This window comes from Grammomys surdaster, unplaced genomic scaffold (assembly GCF_004785775.1).
Source record: "Grammomys surdaster isolate TR1022 unplaced genomic scaffold, NIH_TR_1.0 251, whole genome shotgun sequence".
NCBI lineage: Eukaryota > Metazoa > Chordata > Mammalia > Rodentia > Muridae > Grammomys > Grammomys surdaster.
The window spans coordinates 293,847-318,436 of NW_021604692.1; the positions used below are offsets into that span (position 1 = coordinate 293,847).

General features: G+C 42.6%; 1 protein-coding gene across 1 annotated transcript; it reads right to left on the reverse strand.

Moving 5' to 3' along the window:
• Positions 1-246: 246 nt before the first annotated feature.
• Positions 247-24,590, reverse strand: Apmap (adipocyte plasma membrane associated protein). Its single transcript, XM_028774941.1, has 9 exons — positions 24,417-24,590; positions 15,550-15,666; positions 11,044-11,159; positions 7,207-7,299; positions 6,035-6,151; positions 4,834-5,008; positions 4,291-4,425; positions 3,677-3,869; positions 247-1,360 (listed from the first exon to the last, which is right to left on the reverse strand). Exons 1-9 carry the CDS (start codon positions 24,506-24,508, stop codon positions 1,151-1,153), a joined length of 1,248 nt encoding a protein of 415 aa, XP_028630774.1. The 5' UTR covers positions 24,509-24,590; the 3' UTR covers positions 247-1,150.

Genomic DNA, 24,590 nt, shown 5'->3' on the forward strand with positions numbered 1-24,590 from the left:
AAAGCCAACAACATACTTGGGATGAATCAAAGCTGGGAAATGCCACTTGAGGACCCTTGGTATTCTGAGAGGTCCCCTAGCTCCACTTCTAAGCAAATTAGATGGCTGTCTTGCCCTAAAATAATACCATTACCAAAAGAGGTTTCACACTGACACTGTTAAGGCATTAAAGCAGAAAAAGACAGTAATTAAAGTAGAGAAGAAACTCCTGGGCCAGTTTACCAAAAGGAATAACCAGCAGAAAAGTGGGTTTAATATGATTTATTATTATCAAAATTTAGACCAGTGTATAAACATACTTGCCAAGAAATAAGCAACTTTGAGCTTATTACATTAGCACAAACATTACATCAACAGTTCACTAATCACATCTGTAGGTCTAAAAGGAATCAAGCCATAAAAGGGCATTTGTAAAACACCCCTGTGCGGGTACAATCTCGCTAGGTCACCCAATTCCAGTGGAGAAGACAGTCAGAAAGAAGCCCAATGAAATCCTCCTGGCCACTAAAATGGGGGTCTTGAAAACTCTCTGGCATGAAAAGAGGCTTGTAGAGAGTGGGAGAGCACCCCTTTACTGGGGAGGAATACCAGAAGTCCAGGTATTCTCACACATCTCACATGGCCCCTGAGAACAAGTTTCAGCTTGCATAATCCCTGCCTCAACACATGCATTACCATTTCCATGGCACCCCGCCACACCATCCCCAAAAGCATGACCCCACTGTAGAATGAAGATACAGACGGTGGCAGTTAGAGCCAATGGCAATACAAAGATCCCTGCACAGCTCATCTCCTGCTTTAATCAGCAAACCCTGAGCCCTAAACCCCAAGTGTATTAAATGTTCCAAATACTAGAGAATTCTTGTACTTAACATATTTTTTAAAAAGAGAAATGGCTTTCCATGATTTGTCTTCCCCATAGCAGATACACTATTTCCCCCTAAAAGTGACATCAAGTCCAGGTGAGAGGTACCTCTTGGAAGAAGGTATGAGTAAGGTCCATACCTTCCCTAGGCTGCAGCAGCTACTCCCACACTTCCAAGGACTAGCAAGAACACAGGGACAGAGCTATGTCCATGGCTCCTTCCAGACCTATGTGACTGAGTGTGATGATTCCTGGCATGCGCAGTGGGGGTAGCTGCTGGGCTGGCTAAATAGACTGGAGGTTTAGTCTGCAGATGAAGGGAGATCTGAAGGAGCCCAGGTACAGGTATCCATCATGTTCATGAGCCTCACTCACGTAGGTGACCACCAGTCCATCAGGATCATGCAGGCTTCTCCGGAAGGCACCACTGTCACTGACTTCTAGGACCAGGCTATATCGTGGCACAAACTTCATCAATGTCTCCTGACTGAACAGCTGGAAGGAGAATATCAGGGAGTAGAGCTTACCTTCTGACTGCAAGCAAACTGACCACACAACTTCTCATCACCTCAGAATAGTCTAGCGTTCTTTGGTCAGGGAGGTTCCCATAGGGCAGGAGCAGAACCATGGCTCTTAATCTCATGCAGATCAGACCAAGGTTAAGTCTGCACAGAGACAGCAATGGCATAGCCATTCACAGAGAAATGCAAGAGATCCAAGAGATCACTACACTGAAGTCAAGGTGAAAACCATTTTTGCCTGCCAGAACACTGGGTCAAAACCAGTACAGCTTAACCAAAGTAAGTCATGAACCTTCTACAAATATTCAAGGAGTGGAAAAGGCAAATAATAGAGTTTTAAAAGTCTTTCACATTCAGAAAGGGACTAGGAAGGTTATGTCAGTAAGTCCATCATAAAAATATCACCTCTTAACAAGCCAATTTTGCCATCTTCTTTGAAGCTTGGTCTGCAGTCCCTGTTGGCATGCCCCTGCACAGAGCTAAGCACCTCTGAGCACAGCTACCCCACAGGTGTAGTATTGTGAGGCTCATAAAAAGTTCAAGGAGAGAAATCTCATGGAGGATTTCTGGCACTGAAGAAAGACACTGGAAAGGAGCAACCCTGTGTAGAGTCTAGAACCAAGCCAGTGTCTCCTCAGATGGTGTCAATGGCTATAGTATGGCTGTACTTGGAGGAACTGATTAAATAGTAAACACGTCTATGCATGGTGGCACATCTGTAACCCCAGCACTAGAGAGGTAGAAAGTGAGTTCTAGTCAAATCTAGGCAATTAATTAGTAAAATCCTATCTAAAAAACTAAGGAAATATATGCAGGATAAGGGGATCCAGGTATCTCACTGCTAGACAAAGAAGGTACAAAGATGAAGGGAACCAAAAAACCTAAATAAAGCCCATAGGGTTTAGATATACTAAAGATAGTTTGCATAAACTATGGCATTTAAATTTAAATATACAATACCCCCAGATGGAGTTATTAAATTAACAGGCTGGCAAGCCAAGGACGGGTAAGATTCTGCAAAGAGCCTTACCAACTTAAGACAGAGGTGCATTGCTTTTGATAATGCATATACCATGACAGGTAAGGAAGGCATTCTTGTCAGAATGACCTAAGACAGGCTCAGTCTTGTTAATGAAATAAAAAAGGGGGAGAGGCAGAGAGCCTTTGGGGCCACTTGGCAAGAATCTGACATGGGCCAAGGACAAGGAAATGGGCTGCTTGGCAAGAATATGACATTGGCCAGGGACAAGGAAGTAGGCTTCAGTCAGGAATCGGACATTAGGCTAGAACAAAGAAGTAATTTCAAGTAGGAATCTAAATTTTTGGCTAGAACAAGAAGTAGGCTTCAGACATGAAAATGACTTTGGGCTAGGACAGGGAAGTTGGCTCAGATATTTTGGTCATTCTGATAAGCTCTTAGAAACAGTGATCACGGGAGTATTCACGTAATTGTGTTTAATGCCTTGCTTGTTCTTTGACTATTTGTATTTACTGTCTTGTTTGTTCCTTGACTATTTGCATCTATTGTAGTATTGCTAGACCCTCAACCTAGAACTGACCTTAATACATGCATGTAATTAAAATGGTATAAAAGCAAAAAGAGGAGGGGGGATAGGATAGGGGTTTTCTAGGGAGTGGAAATGGGAAAAGGGGATGGCATCTGAAATGTAAATAAAATATCCAATAAAAATTGATATGATAAATAAATTTTAAATGTAAGCATTTGCTTGCATTTCCTAGCTTTGCCTCTGAGGAATCTGGTAAGGTGTGGCTTCTGAAGTCAGGAGGGTGAAATGACAAAATACTCAGAATCAAGGAAAATAGGAGGAGACAAGGGCAGGGCACAAATGCTTCAACTTCCAGTATAGGCTAAAGAATACAGTCCGTTTATAATTCTAGGGAATTCCCTTGGTAAGCAAAGTGCTTCCCACTCAAGTATCCAGGTAAAGAGACAGAAGTGGTAGTACATGCCCAGTGCTAGGGACATGGAAACAGGCAAACTCCTGGGGCTCAAAGGCTAAGCAGCCCTGCCTATCTGATGAACCCCAAATGAGAGACCCTGTTTAACAAAACACGGTAGATAACTCCAGAGGACTAACCCTACGGTTGAAATCAAGTCTTCACACACATGTTCATACCTTTGTGTGAACTCAAAAATATGCTTAAATGTAGGTATGACAGTACCAAATAGTCTATCTATACCTGGAAGTTTGAGAACTAGTCAGTTCAGTAGAAACAGACCATAAGACTCATTTCCATCTTGCTTTTTGGAATTAATTTTCATAATTACCTTAAAAATCATTCTCTTAATAAAAGGCTTGTCAGATAAGAAATCCAACATGGAAAACCCAGGGTTAGCACGAATGGTTGCAGCGGCAACCCAGTACCCGCCGGAGCTGCTGGGCCGGATGTTGTCAGGAAATCCAGGCATGTTCTCCACAAACATATCTGCCCCTCCTTTCATCAGGCCAGACACATAGACTCTGAAAAACATGCCCAAGTAGACAATGAGAAATAGAAAAAAATTTAAGGAAAAGTTTTTAGCCAAGCACAAAACTGGTCTTAGTTCAAATATATGTATGGAAAATACTATACATGTGTCTGTCATGAATGCAAGCAAAGCTACTGACAGACATCTTAAGGACTACACGGGCAGAAAGAACCTACCTTACAGGGAAATAGACTGCAGGCTATGCTGGTGGCATGAAATCAAGGCACACTGTACTGTGCAACCCTTGCAAAGGCTGAGACATAAGTAAGCCTAGTCTAACTTCAACTTTCTCATCATTACATAGACGGGGCTGTGAAGCATCTAAAATATCCATTTGCCTCACGTCTATCCTACCACAGGCCATGGCAAGCTCCGGAGAAAAACTGATAGCTCTATCCACACCACACTCATACCTTCGTATCCTGGCCATGGTTGTCTCTGCCACCAGGACAAAGTCTTCCTCAGGAGATAGCTGAACTCCATTAGGGAACTGCAACTGGTCCAACAAAACCTTCACCTCTTTCGTCACAGTATCATACTCCAACAGGCTGTGGAAGGCCCAATACAACAGTCACAAGAGAGAAGTGCCCAAGTCAATCTATGTGGCTGTGGTCCCAGGCTGGCTAGTAAGGATCCTCCCAGTCTACAGCCAATCCAGTATCCCCTTGGTGACCAGAAAACTAGGACAGCACAGTACGAGCCAGAACACCAGGCTTTATGGCCTGAAACCTAAGCCCACTGGTGGACCTCACCCACTCTGTCCAGAACCACCCTTATGACTAGACTACATTTTATTTCCCCTGAGGAAGTGAGACCATCCTGAGCCACTAAGGTCTTATTCCTAGGCACTGGCACACTGTGCTAAGACCCTACTTCGGCTTCCAGCAGAAACAAGGTCTGCTGCTATCGCTTGCGGCCAATCCCCTAACTGAAAGAAAGGCGGAAGGACCACTTGCCGCCCGTCATCAGTGCCCTCCATCACCAGAAGCAGGTAGTCTCGTCTCTGCCACTTGCTGCTGGAATCCGTGAAATAAATCTTCCTCCCATCCCGAGTAACAGTGAGGTCATTCACAAAGGACAGTTTCTTGCCCTCAATGGGAGTCTCAGAGGATAGCAGCAGTTTCACTGAACCTGAAGTTACAAAAAAAAAAAGATTTGCTGTCACTTGAGGAATTTGTTTCTTGCTAATTTCACAATGTTAATCAACACAACTGATGTCAAGAGAAAAAAACTAAAATGAGCTTTTCTATCCCTCAGTGAGGTTTTTTCCCCCTAGTTACCAGCTTTAGGAATACATTCTTTAATTGAGATCAACAAAATTAAAAAAAAAAACCTATTAAGAATAATATGTGGAAGTATCTATCTGTTAGCCTGGCAGAATACAACATCAAGTATTCCATTTATCCACTTTTACATTAAGCAACAACAATAGTGAGGTTTTCAAACTAGCCAGGAATGAGCACATACTGCAGTTCTAGGTATGAGAAGTAAAGGTTAGAGAAGGGCTTGAACCCGATAACTGGAAGCCAGCTTGGGTAATACAATGAGACCTTCCAGCTCAAAACTCAAAACTCAAATAACAGAAAGGACGTATATTGAGTGCCAAGATTTCTATATACTCTATATTTAACCCTATGCAAGAATCCACAGGGAAGATCCACTATTAATCTTCTGTGCTATATGGAAAAACAGGAACAGAGAGTCTGAGTAACCTCCCTAGACATAACCAACAGAAAGCCGTGGACAATGTGCAATGCCCATGGTCTAGCCCCATGAAGAGAGAACACAGCACATACTATAACACCACTTCTGATAGTAGTATGACCAGTCACAGGAGAGAAAAGAGGGGGAATTGTCTAAGGGTTGGGGGGGGATTCTCAGACGAGAGGATGGGGAGTGATGTTTACAAAATAACCCTTCTGAGAGGCAGAAGCTAAAACACAGATGCCTGAGAATAACTGGGTGGAAACCAAAGCAAGTACAGAAAGGCAATTCTCTGGTGGCTAACACAGTATCTGAGGGCAATACTTGGGGCATTATTTAGTAAGAAAACATTGCAGTTGCCTGAAGACTATATTAAACAATTTTATTAAATCTGCTTTATGTGGATACTCTTTGAAAGATTGGAAAATATCAAAGAAACAAGATGTAACATACGTTTCTGAGGATTGACTTCGAACAGTCCCTTGTATGCATCAACCACAAAAAGAGTCCCATTGGGCCCTGCCCGGATGCCCAGGGGTCTCCCACAGGCAGGTTCATCATCTCGGGTTTCTAGGAAGATAAACGATAGGAATCGGCGGCTGCTCCAAGACTCTACCTGTGCCCTCTTCAGTGTCCAGGTATCTCTTCATACCTCCCTAAACAGACACCATGCTGGACAGAGCAAAGAGACCACAGGGTTAGCATCTGACCTGCCTTAGCTGAAGGTCATTGCAAGGAGCTCAACATCGGTACTTAATGTAGGGGCTACCACAGCGTATACTCACAAAATGTGCTCACTATGGGGTACTTACTGCAAGCGCTACTGCACCACAAGGGGTGCCTACTGTCCAGTGCTCAAAGTGGGTGCTGAGTACAGGTGCTACTAAGTGGGGTGGAAAGGACTAAAGAAGGAAATCTTAAGATGAGCATGGGTATACAAAGATGCCTGAAAAGGTACTCATTAAATGTCAGCACAGACATCACTAAAGACACAAATGATTTATTTTGGTTTTGTATGTTATGCTGTTTTGATTTTTAAATGAAACATCATTTTTATAAAACATGCCAGTTATCAAAAATGATAACTAGGCTGTGTACCCTAGTTGTAAAATACTTGCCTGGTCATCAGGTCCTAGATTCCACCCAGAGTATCATAAATAAATAAATAAATAAATAAATAAATAAATAAATAAAATATTTACAGTGAGTCAATTAATAAAAAACGGTAAGAATCCTATGGACCAGTTTTTAAGCAGTGGATTCTTCTGCTCATGCTTCCAAAGCTTGAATGAGGCTTGAGTAACATGACTGAAATCCCTGAGGAGCTACTAAATACTAAAGAATTTCAGGACAATCATGAAGCTTCCACCTTTATATAAAGCAGCACCCACATCCACAGTCATTAACAGCTGAAGTTCCTGGAAGGCAACCAGAAACTGAGTGGGATGATGAGAGGATGTGGCACCAGGAAGTACATGACCACTGCCCAACTGGACACTCCAAGGCCAGATATCTGGCAATAAAAAAAAATGGAGGCAACATACAGCATGTCCTATCTGCCAAACAGTCAGCAGATCTCCAAAAGTGACAATGACAGCTTTCCAAATGAAGTTCCATCAACTTACTGCAAGGGCCTGAACCAAACCGGGCGATGGTCTCTATTTCTCCATTTTCAAGTTTTACAACTCGGCCATCTGCTGTGCCAGTAAACAGCACATCTGTTTATGAAAACAAAAAGGGAAAAGATCATTAAAAGGTTGGCTAAGAGCTATGACCACACTGTCATCTTCTAAAAGGCTGAGTTATATTTTAACACCCAGAAAGAAAATAGCAATTCTGAAAATGACGGTGAATGATGTATGAAAAAATTTTAAACACTTAAAATTTAAAGAAACAAGCCAGCAGGTAAGGGGTAGGGAGTGGGAGTGGCGCACACCTTTAGTCTCAGCACCAAGGAGGTAGAGGTGGACGAACCTGTGAGTTCGAGGCCAGCCTAGTTTACGAAGCAAGCTCCAGGACTGCCAGGGCTACAAAGAGAAACCCTGTCTCAGAAAATTAAAAATAAAAATTAAAGTAACAAAATTATAGGGGCTGACCCTGAAGCTTCCTTGAAGGATGACACTGACCAAAGCTGTACAAAGAGAAATAGAGAAAAAGAGAAATATGAACAGACCTACGTGTTAAAGAAAAAAGAACTGAATCAATAATTAACAATAGCACAACAAAAAGTACCAGTCCCCAGTGAGCTGATTCACTGGTAAACTCTACCTTACAAAATTACAGCCAAGCCAGGCGGTGGTGGCGCACGCCTTTAATCCCAGCATTTGGGAGGCAGAGGCAGGCGGATTTCTGAGTTCAAGACCAGCCTGGTCTACAGGGTGAGTTCCAGGACAGCCAGGGCTACACAGAGAAACCCTGTCTCGAAAAACCAAAAAATAAAATAATAAAAAATAAAAAAAAACACAAATTACAGCCAAATCTCTAAAATCTGCTTCAAAAGACAGAAGCTGAAATAATACTTCTTAACTTATTCTACGAGTTACAACTTCTGTACTGCCCTAAAGACACTAAGGGAAATCACAGACCACTATCTACAAACAGAGAAGCAAAAGGCACCTGAAAAGATTGTATGATTCTAATGCTACAAGGTTCTGAAAAGGGCAAACAACACAGAAATGTAAGTCACTGGTAGCCAAAAGTTAAAGAGGGAAGGAGAACACAGGTAAATTTTAGGACAGTAAAAATATCTTCCATGATGGCACTACAAATCTGTCCAAATCCAGAGTATACAATGCTAAGAATGAACCCTAATTAAAACAGACAGTGGGAATGGTAGCACAACTCTGCTGGACGACAGCAGTGAGAAGGCAAACCTGCATGTTGAACCCGATGCCCATTCTGATAAGTAACATCTCTACTTTTTGTTCCATTATTAAAAATAGTTGGCTCTGACAAAAGCCCAAGGCTGAGAAGCTAGAAGTCCTAGAGGGGAAGCAACTACAGTTTTGCTAACTACAAATGGTGACATACTGCCTTCTAAATACATATGTTTGTACACATAGATTAGTGTTGCCCTCAGCCTTGGTCAGAGCTTTTCTCTGCAGTGGGCGATGGCGAATGCAGATTTTAACTGGTCAAATTGTCACTGAGGATAAGTGACTGCTAAGTGTTCAACCCTCAGAAGACGTCCATATCACTGTCCCTTCAAGGCTCAGGAAACATCCCAGAAGAGGAGAATCGAAAGAATGTACAAGCCACAGGATGGGGAAGAGTGCTGTGAAACACATGTAGCATGGCTGTTGTATTCGTGAACTCAGAAGCTACGGTTACCTGCACAGGAAGGGATCTGTCAATATTTCATCATGGACTAGGGAGAGAGAGGCTCATGAGTAACTCCCTGAGGATATACTGCAATTAGTGGTTGCTGAGGGAGGAGAGTAGTTTTCTTCAGTGATACAGCCAGTTATTCTGCCCATGTTCCAGTAGATAAACCCCATGTATACTCTTGCAAGGAACCCTATTTAAGCTCAGTGGGTCATTTAAAAGGTAACAAATAAAAACACAAACAGAAGGATGTGAAAAGCCGGGCGGTGGTGGCACACGCCTTTAATCCCAGCACTTGGGAGGCAGAGGCAGGCGGATTTCTGAGTTCGAGGCCAGCCTGGTCTACAGAGTGAGTTCCAGGACAGCCAGGGCTACACAGAGAAACCCTGTCTCGAAAAACCAAAAAAAAAAAAAAACAAAAAAAACAAAACAGAAGGATGTGAAAATGGATGACTTGGTAGGAAGAACAAAGTGAAAATGAGTGAAAGAGGGTGAGGGAGTGAAAATGACAAAAATATATGTGTGTTTGAAATTATCAAAGAACAATAATAAATATACAAAACTGAAACCATTCTGAACATTTCTGACAGAGTTAACAAAGCAGGTTTTATAACGCAGAGGTTAAAGCACTCTCGTGGTCCATCTTGGACCCCTATTCAAAACTCACTGTCTAGAAAGGATCTCTGCATTATTGCTACTAAAAGTGTTGATGTTAGTGAAAATACCGTAATTGCTGAAAAACATTTTTAAAAATGGTTCACTTGAAAACAGATAATGTATGCTAATTGATGGTTGCTCTCTAGCACTTGTCCTGAGGCAGGCAGCACCTGCCAGTCTCCCCCAGGACACCATCCACACAATGCTGCTGCAGCATTAGCAGGTGTCTGGGGGCCGACTTATGCCTCACATCCACAAGAACAGAAGCAGAGAGGTCGCCTTGGGTCCTCACCAGAAATGTCACCCAGTACACAGCTGTTCAATATGGAGAAAGGCAGAATAGATGCACTCACTAAGGCAGCAACACTTAGAAGTTCCAGTGGAAACAACAGTGTTGGCTCCTCACCAGAACTGATGAAACTTACCAACAAATGCCAAGATCTTTCAAGAGAAACAGAAGTTCTATCATGAAGTATTTACTCTTACTGGAAAAATATTTACTTCACAAGCCATATAACAAAGCAACAGCTGCAGAAATGAGCAGCCATGGGTCTTGAGGGAAAAAAACAGGTGAAGGACAAGAATTTGTCAAACACTTGTGCAGCAGTGGCCCTGGCCAGCTGAGAAACAAAACTAAATACACAGCACAGAATGTCCATAGTCACTGCCAGGTAATGTGAACAGACTCAGGGCTGCAGCATGTCAAAGCTGCCACTCAGAAATCCTCATCCCAGTCCAGGTTTGCTCATCTCATTAACTCTGTCCTTTCAATACTAAGCTTAATTCTCATTCTAATGAACAACAACAACAACAAAATGCCTACTGCCTGGCTGCAGAATCAACCATTTACATTAGCCCCAATTCTTGTTTTCAGAAAACCCATCCCGAGATGGATAAGTTCAGTGGAAATACTAAGAGCCTCTACTGTTCAAAATTAAACCTGTGCAAAACAAAGATAATGTAAGCAAAGAACTAGGGTGCTATCAAATAACACCTACCTAATTAAATAGATGAACTCAATGTCAGTATCTGCATTTGCCTTTTGCCTCCTTACAATACTGAGCACAACAAAGTGTTCTGTAAAAATTAACTCAAAATCACCCAGTGCAGCTGGGCAGTGGTGGTATACACCTTTAATCCTAACACACAGGAGGCAGAAGCAAGCAAATCTCTGAGTTTAATACCAGCTCTATAGAACAAGTTCCAAAACAGACAAGACTACTCAGAGAAACCATGTCTTGAAAAACAAAACAAACTAACAAAACAACAATAACAAATACAAAAATGGAATGCAAATCAAACAGAGAATTAGAGAGAGAGTTGCTCCCTGGAGATGCTCACAGGTGAGATTCAAGCCCAGAGCTCCCCTACCTGGGAGCTGGGTACCATTGCAGATACTCTCATAGAACCCACCACCCCGAACAACAATGGCAGCCTGGAAATCAGCCAAGGGTACTCTACAGGTCTCCTGGTTTACTTACCCCCAATATTTACTATGGATTCTGGTCCACTAAGTTGGTTTTCAAATAGCCTTTCTGCTTGTCGCAACTTCGTATTTGGTTGCAGAACACCAAACATGAAAGGGGGTTCTTTGAAGCTGTAAAAGAACACAATTGCAGTATTTTGTGTATAAAAATTTATGAAGAAAAATGTTTCCCGAGGACCCATGGCATGTCTAACTCCCTGTTTTGACACACAGAACACATTCCCAAATTCTTGAATGCCAGAAAATTAAAGGTTAAAGGGGAAAAATTCAAGAATATCAGAAAAAATTATAACAGGAAATAATTAACAAAAACATTGCAAGTCCCCATACCCCAGACATCCAGAAGGTCTCATCACCATCTAGGGCCTCAAGACAGTTAAACATCCTCACAATCTCTGATGCAAACAGCCCTGTAACTAGTTCTCTAGCTAGTACTGTCTGCCTGACATGGAGGGAAGCCTGTTGACCTTCCACAGCTGACTACCTTCTTGTCTCACATGTACTGGTAAGAAAGGAAGCCAGTCATGGACTAGCCTCCAGTGCTCATGACACTGCTCTCAGCCCTAGACCATCCTCCCCTCCCAAAGTTAAGTCCAGCAACTTTCCTCACAACTCATTCCCATCCACAGGCAAAAGTGCCATAGCTGCCAGCTACTGCTGAGGCCACTTTTAAAGAGACATGATTGCACCTTCCTCCCAGGTTCTCTGCTGCCTCTCTGCCCTGGCTAGTATCTTCTTTCCTCTGTTTCTTCATCCCTACAGTCTATTCTCAATCAAGAACCCCACTTCTCATCACAGCATCTGCCCATTGATGCAAATGCTCCGTCTCACTCAGAACCAAAGTCCTTAGATTAACCTCTTATGCTGCCCAGGCTGGCCCTGCACTGCCCAGTCTAGTCCTGTTACCTCTCCCATTTTGTCGTTTCTTCTGTTCCTCATCCCAGCCCCTGACCCTTGTAGGGTCTTTGGTACCAGATATTTTTGGTCCTTAACATTAACTGTCTCATAAGCTCTTCTTTCCTGCTTGGAGAAGCCTATTCTGAGCACCCAAGTTAAAATATGCCTGGGCCTGGCCCTGTATTGCTCTAATCTTCCCATTGTACTTATCATTGGCTCACCAACTTCTGGATTTGTTTCTCTGGTGTATTTACTGTCTGGTCCCATTAGAAGGGATGTTGTGTAGACCAGGAATCCCTTCCTGCTTCCCTCTGCTATATCCCAAGACCATGGCCAACAGGCATATGCACACTGCTAAGGAGGAAGAGAACTATTTCCTAACCTCCCCACAACCTTACCATTCAGCAAGGCAGTTTTCTGGCCTGATCATGAGTGAGCAGAAGCAAGGGGACTGGGGGAGGGGGTGTGTGTGAGAATGTGCACTTTACTCCCTAGTGCCACTTCTGAGTCAGCACCACACTCAGATTAAATTCTCTCTTACCCTCTGCCCTGGCTCTCAACTGTGGCATTCCACCAGCCATAAAGTCAAACCCTTTCAGCTTAACCAAGAAACTTCAGGTGGGGCAGTATGTAGCCTGCCTGCTTTGGCTAAGGAATTTAGTTCTGACTCTGGCAAGTCCAACCACCAAGCTAAGTATGTAAAGCAAACTATGTTTGAGCATAAAGCCAATGCCAGAGACACTCAACCCTCCCCACCTTGGTTTAAATTCTTCCACTCGGGAAGTCCTCAAGAAGTATTAATGTGCTTTTTCCTGCACACAGGCAACCCGAGAACAATCTCAGTAGGAAGAAAACAAGAAAATATAGAGCCAGCAATAAGTGGCTCATGCCTATCATCTCAGCACTCTGGGGGCTAAAGCTGGATATTGTCACAAGCTTGAGGCCAACCTGGGCTACAAAAGGAGACCATGTCTCAAGGGGTGGAGGAAACAGAGGACAGGGACAGTCAGACTTGGATGCAAATGGAAAGAGCTGGCAAGCAAGGTCCTCTTGATAGTAGTTGGCAGCAAGGGACAACCACCAAGAAGCCCAATGTCTTAGTGTCTTAGCTGGCTAGTCAGGCCACAGGTACTCATTAAAGCCAGTGACACTTGTTCACCCTTGCTAATTCTGTAGCTGTACTGTTTATGTCCAGTTGTTTATCTTTTTGTTGTGGTGGTTTTTCAGCCAGGATTATGTTTTGTTCTTTCTACAATAAAGCTTATTAAATCCCTCTGCTAGCTTTGTCAAATCTAAGTGTGTTGAGTTTGTCTCACACAAATGTCCACATCCAGGACATTATCCTGTAGCATGTCATCTGAAGAGATCCTTGCCAATTCAGTTTACCTTTCATAAGGCCTAGAAAGCCAATTGAGTTTCTACTTAGAAACAGTCAAAAAGACTCTTTTCCATAGAAGGATATGGGTGTTTATAGGCATTTTAAATATATACTTAGCAATCAAAGTCAAATTTAAGATTAAAGAGATGGCAAAGTTTTGGAGAATAGGTTTTGCTCCTACCATTTTAAAGACCATCAGGAGGATGAATTCCACCAGCACCTGAAACTAATGATGTTTCAGAAGTACACATTTTGCTACCAGGATGAAACTCAAAACTCAGAGGGTCAAAAATAAAACAAAGAGCAGCCTTTAGAAATAAGCAGGGATACCAAAAGGTAAGAGAAACTAGTGTGTAGCCCACATTGAAATCCCAGCACTCAGGAAGCTGAGGCAGAAGAATCGGTTTCCAGGCTAGGCTGGGATACTAAGTTGGACCTTGTCAAAGGAAGGAAGAAGGAAAAAAGGGAGAGAAGGAGGGAGGAAGAGAGGGAAGGAGGGAGGGAAGATGGGTTTGGGAAGACTGAGAGAATCAGTATTACAAGAAGCATATAAAATTAAACCCAAGTAGGACCTCCACTTACAGGGGAAGAAGAAAAGCCATGTCCCACATACGCACTGGGGAGAATAACCTGAGTGGTCTAAAACCACAGAGCGCTCACTCTAAGACAGGCTTATGGAAAACTTTCTCTAACTCACACATCCCCAAATGCCTCATTTCTCTGCAGCTGACATCACTAAGGTCATGCTGGCTTTTTTGCTCCTCCACCAACCACATATGACGACTCGGACAGCCCCGCCATTCTGCTCACATCTCACCATGCTGTCAAATGTATCCTCAAAGACTCTGTCATTAAGATGTCAGATATGCAGCTCAACATGCTCCTCTTTCATAAAGGAAAGGAAGGTGGCTTTGAAGAACAGGCCTTTGTCTTCCTACTCGCTACGCAGTAACATCAGCTGCACAATCATCCAGTCTGACGAGGCTAGCATTTCTTCCGGATCATACAATGCAAGCTAATCTCATTTCCACAGCAGTACGCACCTTTATTTGTAGTCAGTCCTTATTCTGGTTTTGATTTTTACAGTGCTGGGATCAAATCAAGGATCTTTGCACTTGGCTAGCAAGTGCTCTATCCATACACCCCCCACACACACACACACACACATACACACAGATCATTCAGTAATTCTAAATCTAACAAAAAAAGTGACTCTTGCCAACAGGTCCATCTAGGATCAGAAATGTGTCCTCTCTCATCTCTGAAGTCTGGTGGGCCCATACCTTAGCTGTCGAACATGTTCTTAGTGAACTGAATCCAATATAAAACCTTAATTTTTATATACAAAACACCAATAAATTATTCAGTTGTATATATTACCTTCACTTCATAATTAGACAAAGTTCTTGTATTAAGTCCTTAAAACTTTACATGAAGTACTAACTCATCTAAAATAAACTCCCACTAGTGTCTCCAAGGGGAACCAAGACTCTTGAAAGGCTTTTGGTATGATGATTTGAAGTTTTGCTACTATAGAATCTATGTGAATTCCTTATATGAATTTGTCAAACTTAATTCATCCAAATAGAAGAACTAGGATTTCCTTTGATTTCTAGAGGTAGATGCTGCAAAATGATTGGGAAAACAGAGGCTCAGGGAGTTGAGAGAGCTCCTTCATGAAAATCTCAACCTACCTTCCCTTTTCTCCAGGCCAAACCACACAGCTCTTCTACAACCAGCCCAAGTTCAATATCAGCAAACACCAATAAGAGCCTGACTCTGCCCTGCCAATCACAAACATGACTGCATGTTAAGGGGTTTTCTTTTCAAATTACAATAGACTGATTTCTCACAGACCTCCAATGGTGAATTATAACTTAACAGAATTATATAATTACTAATTACAAATCTTAAAAACTAGTTACTTACAAAAGCTACATAAAGTGATTTAAATCACCACAGGGTGCTTCTGCTACTTCAAGTGAACTGAGGTCAGTTATTTCAAACTCTTAAGCTTTTCTTACTCTGATTTTCACAGCTGGTTTCTATCACAATGTCAGAGACAATTTCACACAAACAGAGTTATAGCTAATTCAACATGAAACTCAAGGCCTAAGAAATGGAGCTCTCCTACTCATAACCAATTACCAACCCACACTGATTCTATCACATTCCCCCACTTGGTGGGAGAGCCGAGAGCCCTTCTCAAGATTGCTGGGAACTTACCTGAAACTCTGAGGGTCTATGGGGGACTCCAACAGCAGCATGGCTCCCAGTAGGGGAACAGCAAGGGACACAGCCAGCATCAAGAAGGTCATTCTGAAAACTCTGCCACTAAAGGAACTGCCAAAAATAAAACAGAGTAACAATCAGCACAGCCACACACACAGTGACAAGCCTGCCTGCTCTGGAGGCCCACTCTGAAGCACAACCACACACCTAGTTACTCTCTGCTCACCCAGTTTCCCCACTGCAAGGTCACTAGCTTTGTAGTTCATGGTTAAACTTTAGCAGTTTTGCAATCTTGGCAGACATGACTATTTCTTTGTGTAAAATCTTCCAGCTGTATAAAATACTCTGGTCAGTTATAGTCCAAATATTGTTTCTTCAAGCAGAATTTCAAAGGAAAAACTCACAAAACTGATGAATACAAAATGCAATAGAAGAGCCAGGCACAGCTTACAAACCTGTAGCCCAGCACTTACAAGTCTGAAGGAGGAGGATTCTAAGTTTAAGATCAGCCAAGATTCTGCCCCAGAAAAGATGGGAGAGAAGACTTGCAACAACGTGATAAACATATTCACATACTTATACAGAGAAGGTAAGCAAACAGGTGGGGATGCACTGAGATTTTCATGAAAGAAACAGAAGCAATGCCAACTCTGAGGCCCTAATTTCCAAAACATTGCGCACCTCCCCATTTCAGGAATCAGAGGAAATCTTTCTTTTTCCTTTGGTGGAATTTGGTAGGTATTCCTGGGGAATTCACATGGATTCAGCAGTTAAAATTCTAAAAGGGCAGGCTGTAGAGATGGCTCAGAGATTAAGAGCACTGACTGCTCTCCCAGAGTGAGTTCAATTTCCAGCAATCACAAGGCAGCTCACAACCATCTGTAATGTAACGTAATGTAATGGGATCTGATGCTCTCTTCTGGTGTGTCTGAAGACAGCTATAGTGTATTCATATACATAGAATAAATAAATCTTTAAAAACAAAAACAAAAAACAAACAAAATTCCAAAAGGCTTTACCAGTCTAAATGCTACCTCTGGAATCTGAGTAGCTTTCCAACAAATGACAGCAGTGACTAGAACACCTCACATATTCTTATCTGGTTTAAAAACAGTGACAACCTTTAGCCTCTTGCTAAACCTCGTAGAAGCATTATCTCTTTGCATAAATGACCCTGGAATTTTTACTAAACACTTGACATTAAGATTAACTTACGGAGGCTGGTAATACAGTGGATAAAGGCTCTTATTGCCAAGGCTGATAACCTGAGTTCAATCCCCAGAACTCAAATGGTCAAAAACCTACATGTACACTGTGTCATGGATGCCTACACATGTAGCAGGAAATTACCACAAGTTGGGAGGAGCTAAGATGGGAGGAGTAAGGAGAGGAAGGAGAGGAGAAAAGAGGAAGAAGAGAAGGGAGAAGAGGAAGAGAAGGGAGAGACAGAGGTAGGAGGGTGGAGAACCACGCTTGGACCGAGAGCAGTCCTGGGTAACAACTTATATCTAGGTTAGTTAATTGGGAAACACCTGTAAGCATCTTGTTTATTGAGCATAACCAAATATATAAAGCCTTTGGTTAATCATTAAACATTAGAGTCTAATTCCTACCGGGTACCACGTTGATGGTGGGATGCTCTGGGCTCAGCCCAGCCATGTGGAAACAGCATGGAAGATTGGCAGAGCCATCTCCCATGCTGGCGTCTCGTGAGTGGCAGGGCTGGTGTCTCTGGTCGCCTAAGCTGATGGCCTGAACCAAGCAGTGGCACCGCAACTACTCCTGGCCGCAGGCCTAGGCTAGTTGGGAACATGGTGGCTGATTAAGAAAAGCCAGATTAAGCCAGGCAGTGGTGGCGCACACCTTTAATCCCAGCACTCAGGAAGCAGAGACAGGCGAATTTCTGAGTTCAAGGCCAGCCTGGTCTACAGAGTGAGTTCCAGGACAGCCAGGGCTACACAGAGAAACCCTGTCTCGAAAAACCGGGGGGGAAAAAAAAAGGCCAGATTGAATGCCACCGTTTTAAATATCTCCTGCAACATACACACCTGCACTCATACACAAACACATACAAATACACACATACATAAATATTTTTTTCAAAAAAAAAGTTAACTTGAGCAAATTTTAAAAAGCTAAAATCATAAACTTATGAAAACTTTCCTAAATATACACTTTAAAAAGTGAGGAGTCATATTTAACAGACCAGATCTGAGGGAAGGGTTTTAGTTTTGACAGGCAATGGCCATAGCCAAAACTAGAACACCAGAACAGAAAGGAGTCTAGGCCTGCTGTCACCATTAGCAATAGTAGAGTGGATAATGTCTGGACCCAGAGCCCTTGGTATAAAACACTACAAAGGTCATGGTGCTACTATGTATCTTCAAGAATTATGTTAATGGAACCACACAACATATGATTTTTAGTTTTTAACCTCCCTCCTCAACTTGGTGACTTTAACCCAGAATCCTTCATTCTAATACTTGTTAGCAGCTGCCACTTGTCCAGCAATTCTGCCTAGATCTCTTGGTTCAGTGTCAGCCTGCAGACCCCATGTTGGTCCTTTTCACTACTGTCAGCCCCTCCAGGGCTTGGACAACTAGACAGGCCACACTCATGAAGCCTCTACTGATGTGACTGGGCCTGATGCTATTTCTCTGAAGTCCTCCACAGGTGTTGGTCATAGAGCCAACCCCATCACCAACCCAGTTAGATGCACACTACACTGTGGAAGCAACTTGTGTGCAAAACCAGTTCTCATATCAGGGAACATGATCTTTATGTCTGGTCAGACTGTCTGTGTCTGCTCACTCAGGGCCTTTCAGCTCTGAGGAGAGCTGTCTGGTGAACTATTGCTGATTTACCTCTTTTAAAACAACACCAGGCATCCAGGAGCCTCTATGAAAGAGGAAGGACTTCATTTATTTGGCATAAAATCTTTCAGGATCATTCATATATTTGTGACATAGTACGTCAGTATTGTGTGTGTGCACACCCAAATACGTTCATCTACTCATGTACTTACGGACATCCCTGGTGAGCAGAATTTGTTCCTTGCACACAGTGTAACTTTGCGATTACTTAATAGGTAAAAAGTGTCCGAATGGGATAATGAAAAGTAGCCAGCCAACACTAAAACACTGTAAATCTACTGACCTTCACACATTAAAATGGTAACTGTATGTTACAAGAATTACATTTCAATCTTCCTCCCCAAAAATACATACATATAAATTTGTACAGTGGTAAATTGTTAGAAAACGCTATCATTTTATAAGACAAAAAACACTAAATTGAAGATTTTAAATAAATTCTGTGATTTATTTCCACTAAAGAAAAAAAAATTCAAAATCAATGAATCCTCTATGCAAACTGCCACACCAAAGCCTGGGAACTGTACAAAAGTGATTTTTTTTTAATAGCCTAAAGCTTTTTACCACAATAGAAATAAATTGAGAGGTATCCATTCAATAAAGTAGGGTTGGTTACAGTACCAATGACAGAAAGATGGCTATTTAAAAGCAAAAGCAAAAATCCCAGAGAGAGACATATTCAAAGCACCCAGAGAACTTTATACAATCCAACCAGGATATCCCTGTCCTTAAAAGGACACTGATACAATCATCCACATCATCTGAACCAATGGAGGAACATGTTATATAATCCCAGACCTATAGTTGCAGGTTGTCATTTAACCAAAGCAAGCATAAAATTCTAACCAAAGTACAGTTTTCTTTTTTCATTGCCTAACATAAAAAATTCTCCTAATCTCCCTCAGACACAAACTTCTCTTTATCACACTTTTTCTCACATAGGAAGAGGGTATTGAGAATAGAACTCAAAAGCTTTGCACGTGCTAAGCATGCCCTGTCCCATTAAGCTGTATTTCCAGCCCCTGTACCTTATATTTTAAAACTCTTAACTTGGTAATTTGATTCAGAGTATGACACTCTACTTGAGTCACTGTCCCTTCACATCATGATAAAAGGTTCAACTGTGTCCAAAATAAGTCCAGCCAGGATTCAATGCAACAACTGGAAAAGTAGCCAGAATTCCAAAGATGACTTGTAAAGGATGTCCTACATCTCCCATCTTGTCAGGATCTGAGTAAGCACCCTCTTTCTTTCTGTGGTCTTAGTGATGGAACCGGGGGCCTCTCACATATTAGGTCAACATTGCGACTGAGTGATATCCCTGGATCCTTGACAGGATTTCCTGGGACCTAGTAATATTAATCTCTTACAGTTAATAGGACCAAAGCTAAAATATTTAGAAGCCCCCCTGTTGGGTGCTCCCAACTTAACTTCCTCCAACAAGACAACCTTCACAGCTTTTGTTTTGAATGCTTGCTTGGGTTTGGTTTGGTTTGGTTTTTGGTTTGGTTTTTGGTTTGGTTTTGGTTTGGTTTTTGGTTTGGTTTTGGGTTTTGGTGGGATTGGTGGGTTGGGTTTGGTTGGGTTTGGTTGGGTTTGGTTTGGTTTTGATTTTTTGAGTCAGGGTTTCTTTATTATGTAGCTATGGCTGTCCTGGAACACAACAGGTAGACCAGGCTGGCCTCCAATAAACAGAGATCCACCGGCCTCTGCCTCCCAAATGATGAGATTTAAAGACATGAGCCACATTAATGAACATATTCACAGCTTTAAAGAATACCTGGAGATTCTGATCTCTGGATTCAGAGTGGGCATTTTACCTATCACTTTTTCCTGGTACAGCTGGACACCATTAATCTTATCGACCTTGCTCCAAGACTTCACTGTACAGCTTCTACCAGTAATTTTACTTTTGCTGGTCAAGTTTTTTGTTTGTTTGTTTGTTTTGGGGATGGTGTTGGTTTTGGTTTTTTTTTTTTTTTCAAAACAAGGTTTCTCTGACTAGCCCTAGCTGCCCTGAAACTCACTTTTATAGATCAAACTGGTAGACCAAACTGGCCTCCAACTCAGAGATCTACCTGTCTCTGCCTCCTGAGTGCTAGGATTAAAAATTAAAAGCATGTGCCCCCACCGCCCAGCTGGTCAAGTTTTATGAGAACTGAGTATGACTTTCCAGAAAAATCTCCCATGATGATGAAAATAAAGTAGGCACTGACCAGGTGTAGCTACTAAGTACTTGAGATGGAGAAAGCTTGTCACATGAATGAGACAAACTACTCTTGAACTTTTATTCTGCACACACTTATTTGCTCTTAGCTAAGGTTAACTCTTTTGACCTCACTACTGATCCTGAGACTGATAGTCCACTTCTAATACTATGATTTTCTCTATGTTGGCTTTCTTCAAACTGTGCACCTGCATAATTTAGCTTAACCTTTATCTCTATTTTCATTTTCAGAACACCACACAGTCCTAGCCTATACTCATACAATCAACAAAGCTGGCAACTTATTTTCCAGGTGAATCCTGAGCAACAAACTTGTTTGTTCAAATTTCTTAAGAAGAGCCTAGAGCAATGCTTGCTCCCTTGAGGACATGGACACCCTGAATTGCCAGCAGTCTCTATGGGAAAGGACAAGTCACAGTGATGCAACCTGTTCTGACAACTGTGTTGACAAAAGCCACAACTTACAAAATCCTCTGCCATTTCAACAGACAAATTTGAAGAGTATTCTCCAACTCTCCCTCTATGTGAACACCAGACCACAGATCCTTCAAGAGCCACAGAGCCTTGATTCAGATAAAAAGACACCAAGAATCCAAAAATGAACTGAGAACTCTGCAGAAAAAAACAATCTCTTGGCTCCAAATCCATGCAGTAGCAAGCAACCAAGGAAGCATGAAGGCCAAAGAGCAACACGTCTCATTTTTTAAAGTAACTAACCTCGAATTTGCTCATTTTTTCACATTCTTTTCTTCTAGAATCATTTTCCTCTGAAAAGAGTAAAAATTTAGTGTCTTAATTGAGCAATTACAGAAAAACAATTAAAAGACCCATTTGAAGACACACGTAGGCAGTGTTGAGATGTAAACTCTATAATCCTAACTCTCTTATCCTCCATCTTAAATTGGAAAATTGGACTTAGACCTCCAGAAATGTATTGAAAACACTGTTGTTAAATCTCACTGTATCCTTCACTCCTGAACACGTGCATACACTAAAAACTAAAGCAAACTGAACTAGACAGAAGGGTGTTTCAAAAGACAGTCTCACAATGTAAGGATTACTCTTTCAATAAAGGTCCTGGAGCATTTGGGAAACAGGGTCAAACAGTAACTAACAGACAGTGGCATGTTAAGGTGCCCCACTCGACTGTGCTCCACAAGGATTCAACAATCAAACCTGCTGTGTGGCTCACTCAGACATTCAGAAGCTTTAACCCCAAAATTTACTCTCACAGCATAATTCTGAAAGATGCTTCCCAGTCACTGTCCAGCAGCCAGTCTGTCCTTCACTCACTCTTCTCATCCTCACAGTCTAGAATATCATTCAGTGTCACACTCAAGACCTCAATAACCTTGTCAAAGTGAATGCGGCTTTTCTTGCAAGTTAGGAAACTTTCCAAAGTATTGCAAAGTACCCCTGCCACTATTAAAATCTGTTTCCTTTCTTTTTTTTCTGATAATAAAGGTTTCAACCACTCTATTTTGAGGTGTGTCTAAGATTTTTGACATTGCAACAACTTGCTGTCATCTATAAAATTCATACTCTACTATGCAATCAATATTAAGAAAGGAAGGAGGGAGGGAAGGAGGGAGGGAGGGAAGAAAGGAGGGAAAGAAGGAAGGAGGGAGGGAGAGAAGGAGGGAGGGAGAAGGGGGAGAGAGGGAGAAGGAGGGAGGGAGGGGAGGAGGGAGGGAGAGGGAGGGAGATGGAGAGAGGGAGGGAAAAGAGGGAGAGAAGGAGGGAGGGAGAGAGGAGAGGGAGAGAAGGAGGGAGGGAGGGAGGAGAGAGGGAAGGAGGGAGAAGAGTGAAGGAGGGAGGGAAGGAGAAGAGGGAGAGAGGGAAGGAGGGAGATGAGTGAAAGAGGGAGGGAGAAGAGGGAGAGAAGGAAGGAGAGGAGGAGGAAGGAGGGAGGGAGGGAGGGAGAAAGAGAGGAAAGAGAGAAAGAGAGAGAGACAGAGAGACAGAGACAGAGAGAGAGAGATCTAATGTTTTAAGTCAGTTTAAGATTTTGTGTTAGGTTTGCAGGTTTTAGCAAGTCTAAAGTTTACTCTAACATTCTGTTTGTTTATACTTTTTTTTTTCAGATTCTATGCTTTCTTTTTTTAAGTTTTCTGCACTGAAGATCAAGCCCAGGACCTTAGGTGTACTAGGTAAGTGCCGGATCTCTAAGCTCCTAGCTTTCAGATTTCTTCACAAAACTTTCCTGATTCACATTTAACCCTACACCCTTAGTAAAAAAGATAATTGGACAAACTATTAGAAATGACTACAAGGAAAAAATACAGAACTGCTGAAAATGATAAACAGGAATGCTATCACTGTAAGTATAGAAAGGTGGGTGGCTATAACTCACTTCAAAGCAACCATTACAGATCACTAGAGACAAAATAAGAAACATTTACAAAGGACAAAGTCAAAACAGCGTAAGCACAAATGTAAGACACTGGAAAAGATCAGGTGGAAAGAGACAGTTTGGGATCTAATTTGTAGCCATTAAAGAAGAAATCCCACAGGGAACCTTTAAGAAAAAATAAAAAGATAAATATGCCCCTTTGCCTGTGGATCAGAAGTGTCACAGAAGCTGCTGTTCTAAATGTCAGGCCAATCCACCAAGGGTCCCAGGGAGCCCAGGCTTCAAAACACTTCACTTCTCTGAGTGCCTGGATAGGGCCCTCCTCAGCGCCACCCTTTCCTAGTTCTCCTAGTTTTGCAGTCAGGTTTGACCACTCCTTGCTTATCCATTCTAAAGACTCACTGGCCATTAGCAATTAATTAGCAATATCCACAACACACAGGGTGAGCAATCTGTCACAAACTACCCACATTTACCAAGGTGAGTCCTAGAAAATGAGACCTCAAGGCAACCTAGGATGACTGGTCTCCCTAATCAAGACCCTTACTAGGACCTTGCTGTTCTACAAACTCCTCTTTCCAAAGTCAAAACATGTCTGTCTGTTTATCTTTTTATCATTAGTCAAACCTATCATCAGAATCAAGGACTGTCTCTCATCTAGCATGTACCACACGCCCTAATCACACTGCTGGTGACCAAATGAATAGTTTCTAACATTTCTATCATATAAATTAATTCCACAACTTTGAGGCTGATCTAGAAGTTCAAAGTATAAAATTCACATCACTAGTTGGAAAGTGAATTTTAAATGTCTTCTAGTAGGGTTTAAGGAACATGCTTCAGATTTGAACTAACAGAGCATTCTGAAATTCAGAGAGACTGGGGGGAAAAAGCCAACTTTAGAGATTTACTGTCAGTAACTACTGTCCCTCTTACAAAAACCTGCAAGACCGAATTCTCAGGAAAACTGCCAACAATGTCACGTCGGTTCTCTACTCCACGCTGAGTACAGACTGTGCGACGGCAGATGCAAGAGGACTTTCGCAGAAAGGAGACCCCTCATCTTTTCTGACTTCTCTTCAAGGAAAGTGGAAAAACGGGGAACGCGAAAGGCTCAGGCTGAGAGCAGTGTGGTCAGGTGGCTGTCCCAGGAGTATCAGAGGATCCAACAAGGACACGTCGGGAAGATGCGCGGAACTAAAGAAAGGCAAAAGGCGTTGGCTCCAGCGGCTGGGTGGCAAGGAGGGACAGAAAGGGTCCACAGCAGCGTGAGGGCGGACAACCAGGTGCACGCAAGGCCTCGCCCCGCAAATGTGTCCTGTCAGTCCGAACCCGGCTCCTCGGTCAAAGTGGGGTTAATAAGGAGGGTTCTCTCCCGTGGGATGATCCCAGCCCAGGTCCGGCCTACCTGCCCTCCTTGACCTCCGGGATCTGGCCATCGTCCGTGACGACTTGCGGCCGCAGTGGCCGGCGCTGCCGCAGCCCGTCTGCCTCGCTCATTCTACCGAACCCTCCACTGATTGCACCGACTCTGCCGGCACTGAGCAGCGCGGGTTTCCAGAACCACCCCCTGGCGCGCGGA

What these genes read in the sequence shown, in the direction of transcription:
- Apmap (XM_028774941.1), bottom strand. Translation starts at nt 24,508, where the DNA reads ATGAGCGAGGCAGACGGGCTGCGGCAGCGCCGGCCACTGCGGCCGCAA. An exon ending in CCGGAGGTCAAGGAGGGCAG is followed by an intron (nt 15,667 to 24,416) that starts GTAGGCCGGACC and finishes TATTTTTGGCAG; the next exon opens with TTCCTTTAGTGGCAGAGTTT. An exon ending in CGAAGTCAATCCTCAGAAAC is followed by an intron (nt 5,009 to 6,034) that starts GTATGTTACATC and finishes TTGTAACTTCAG; the next exon opens with GTTCAGTGAAACTGCTGCTA.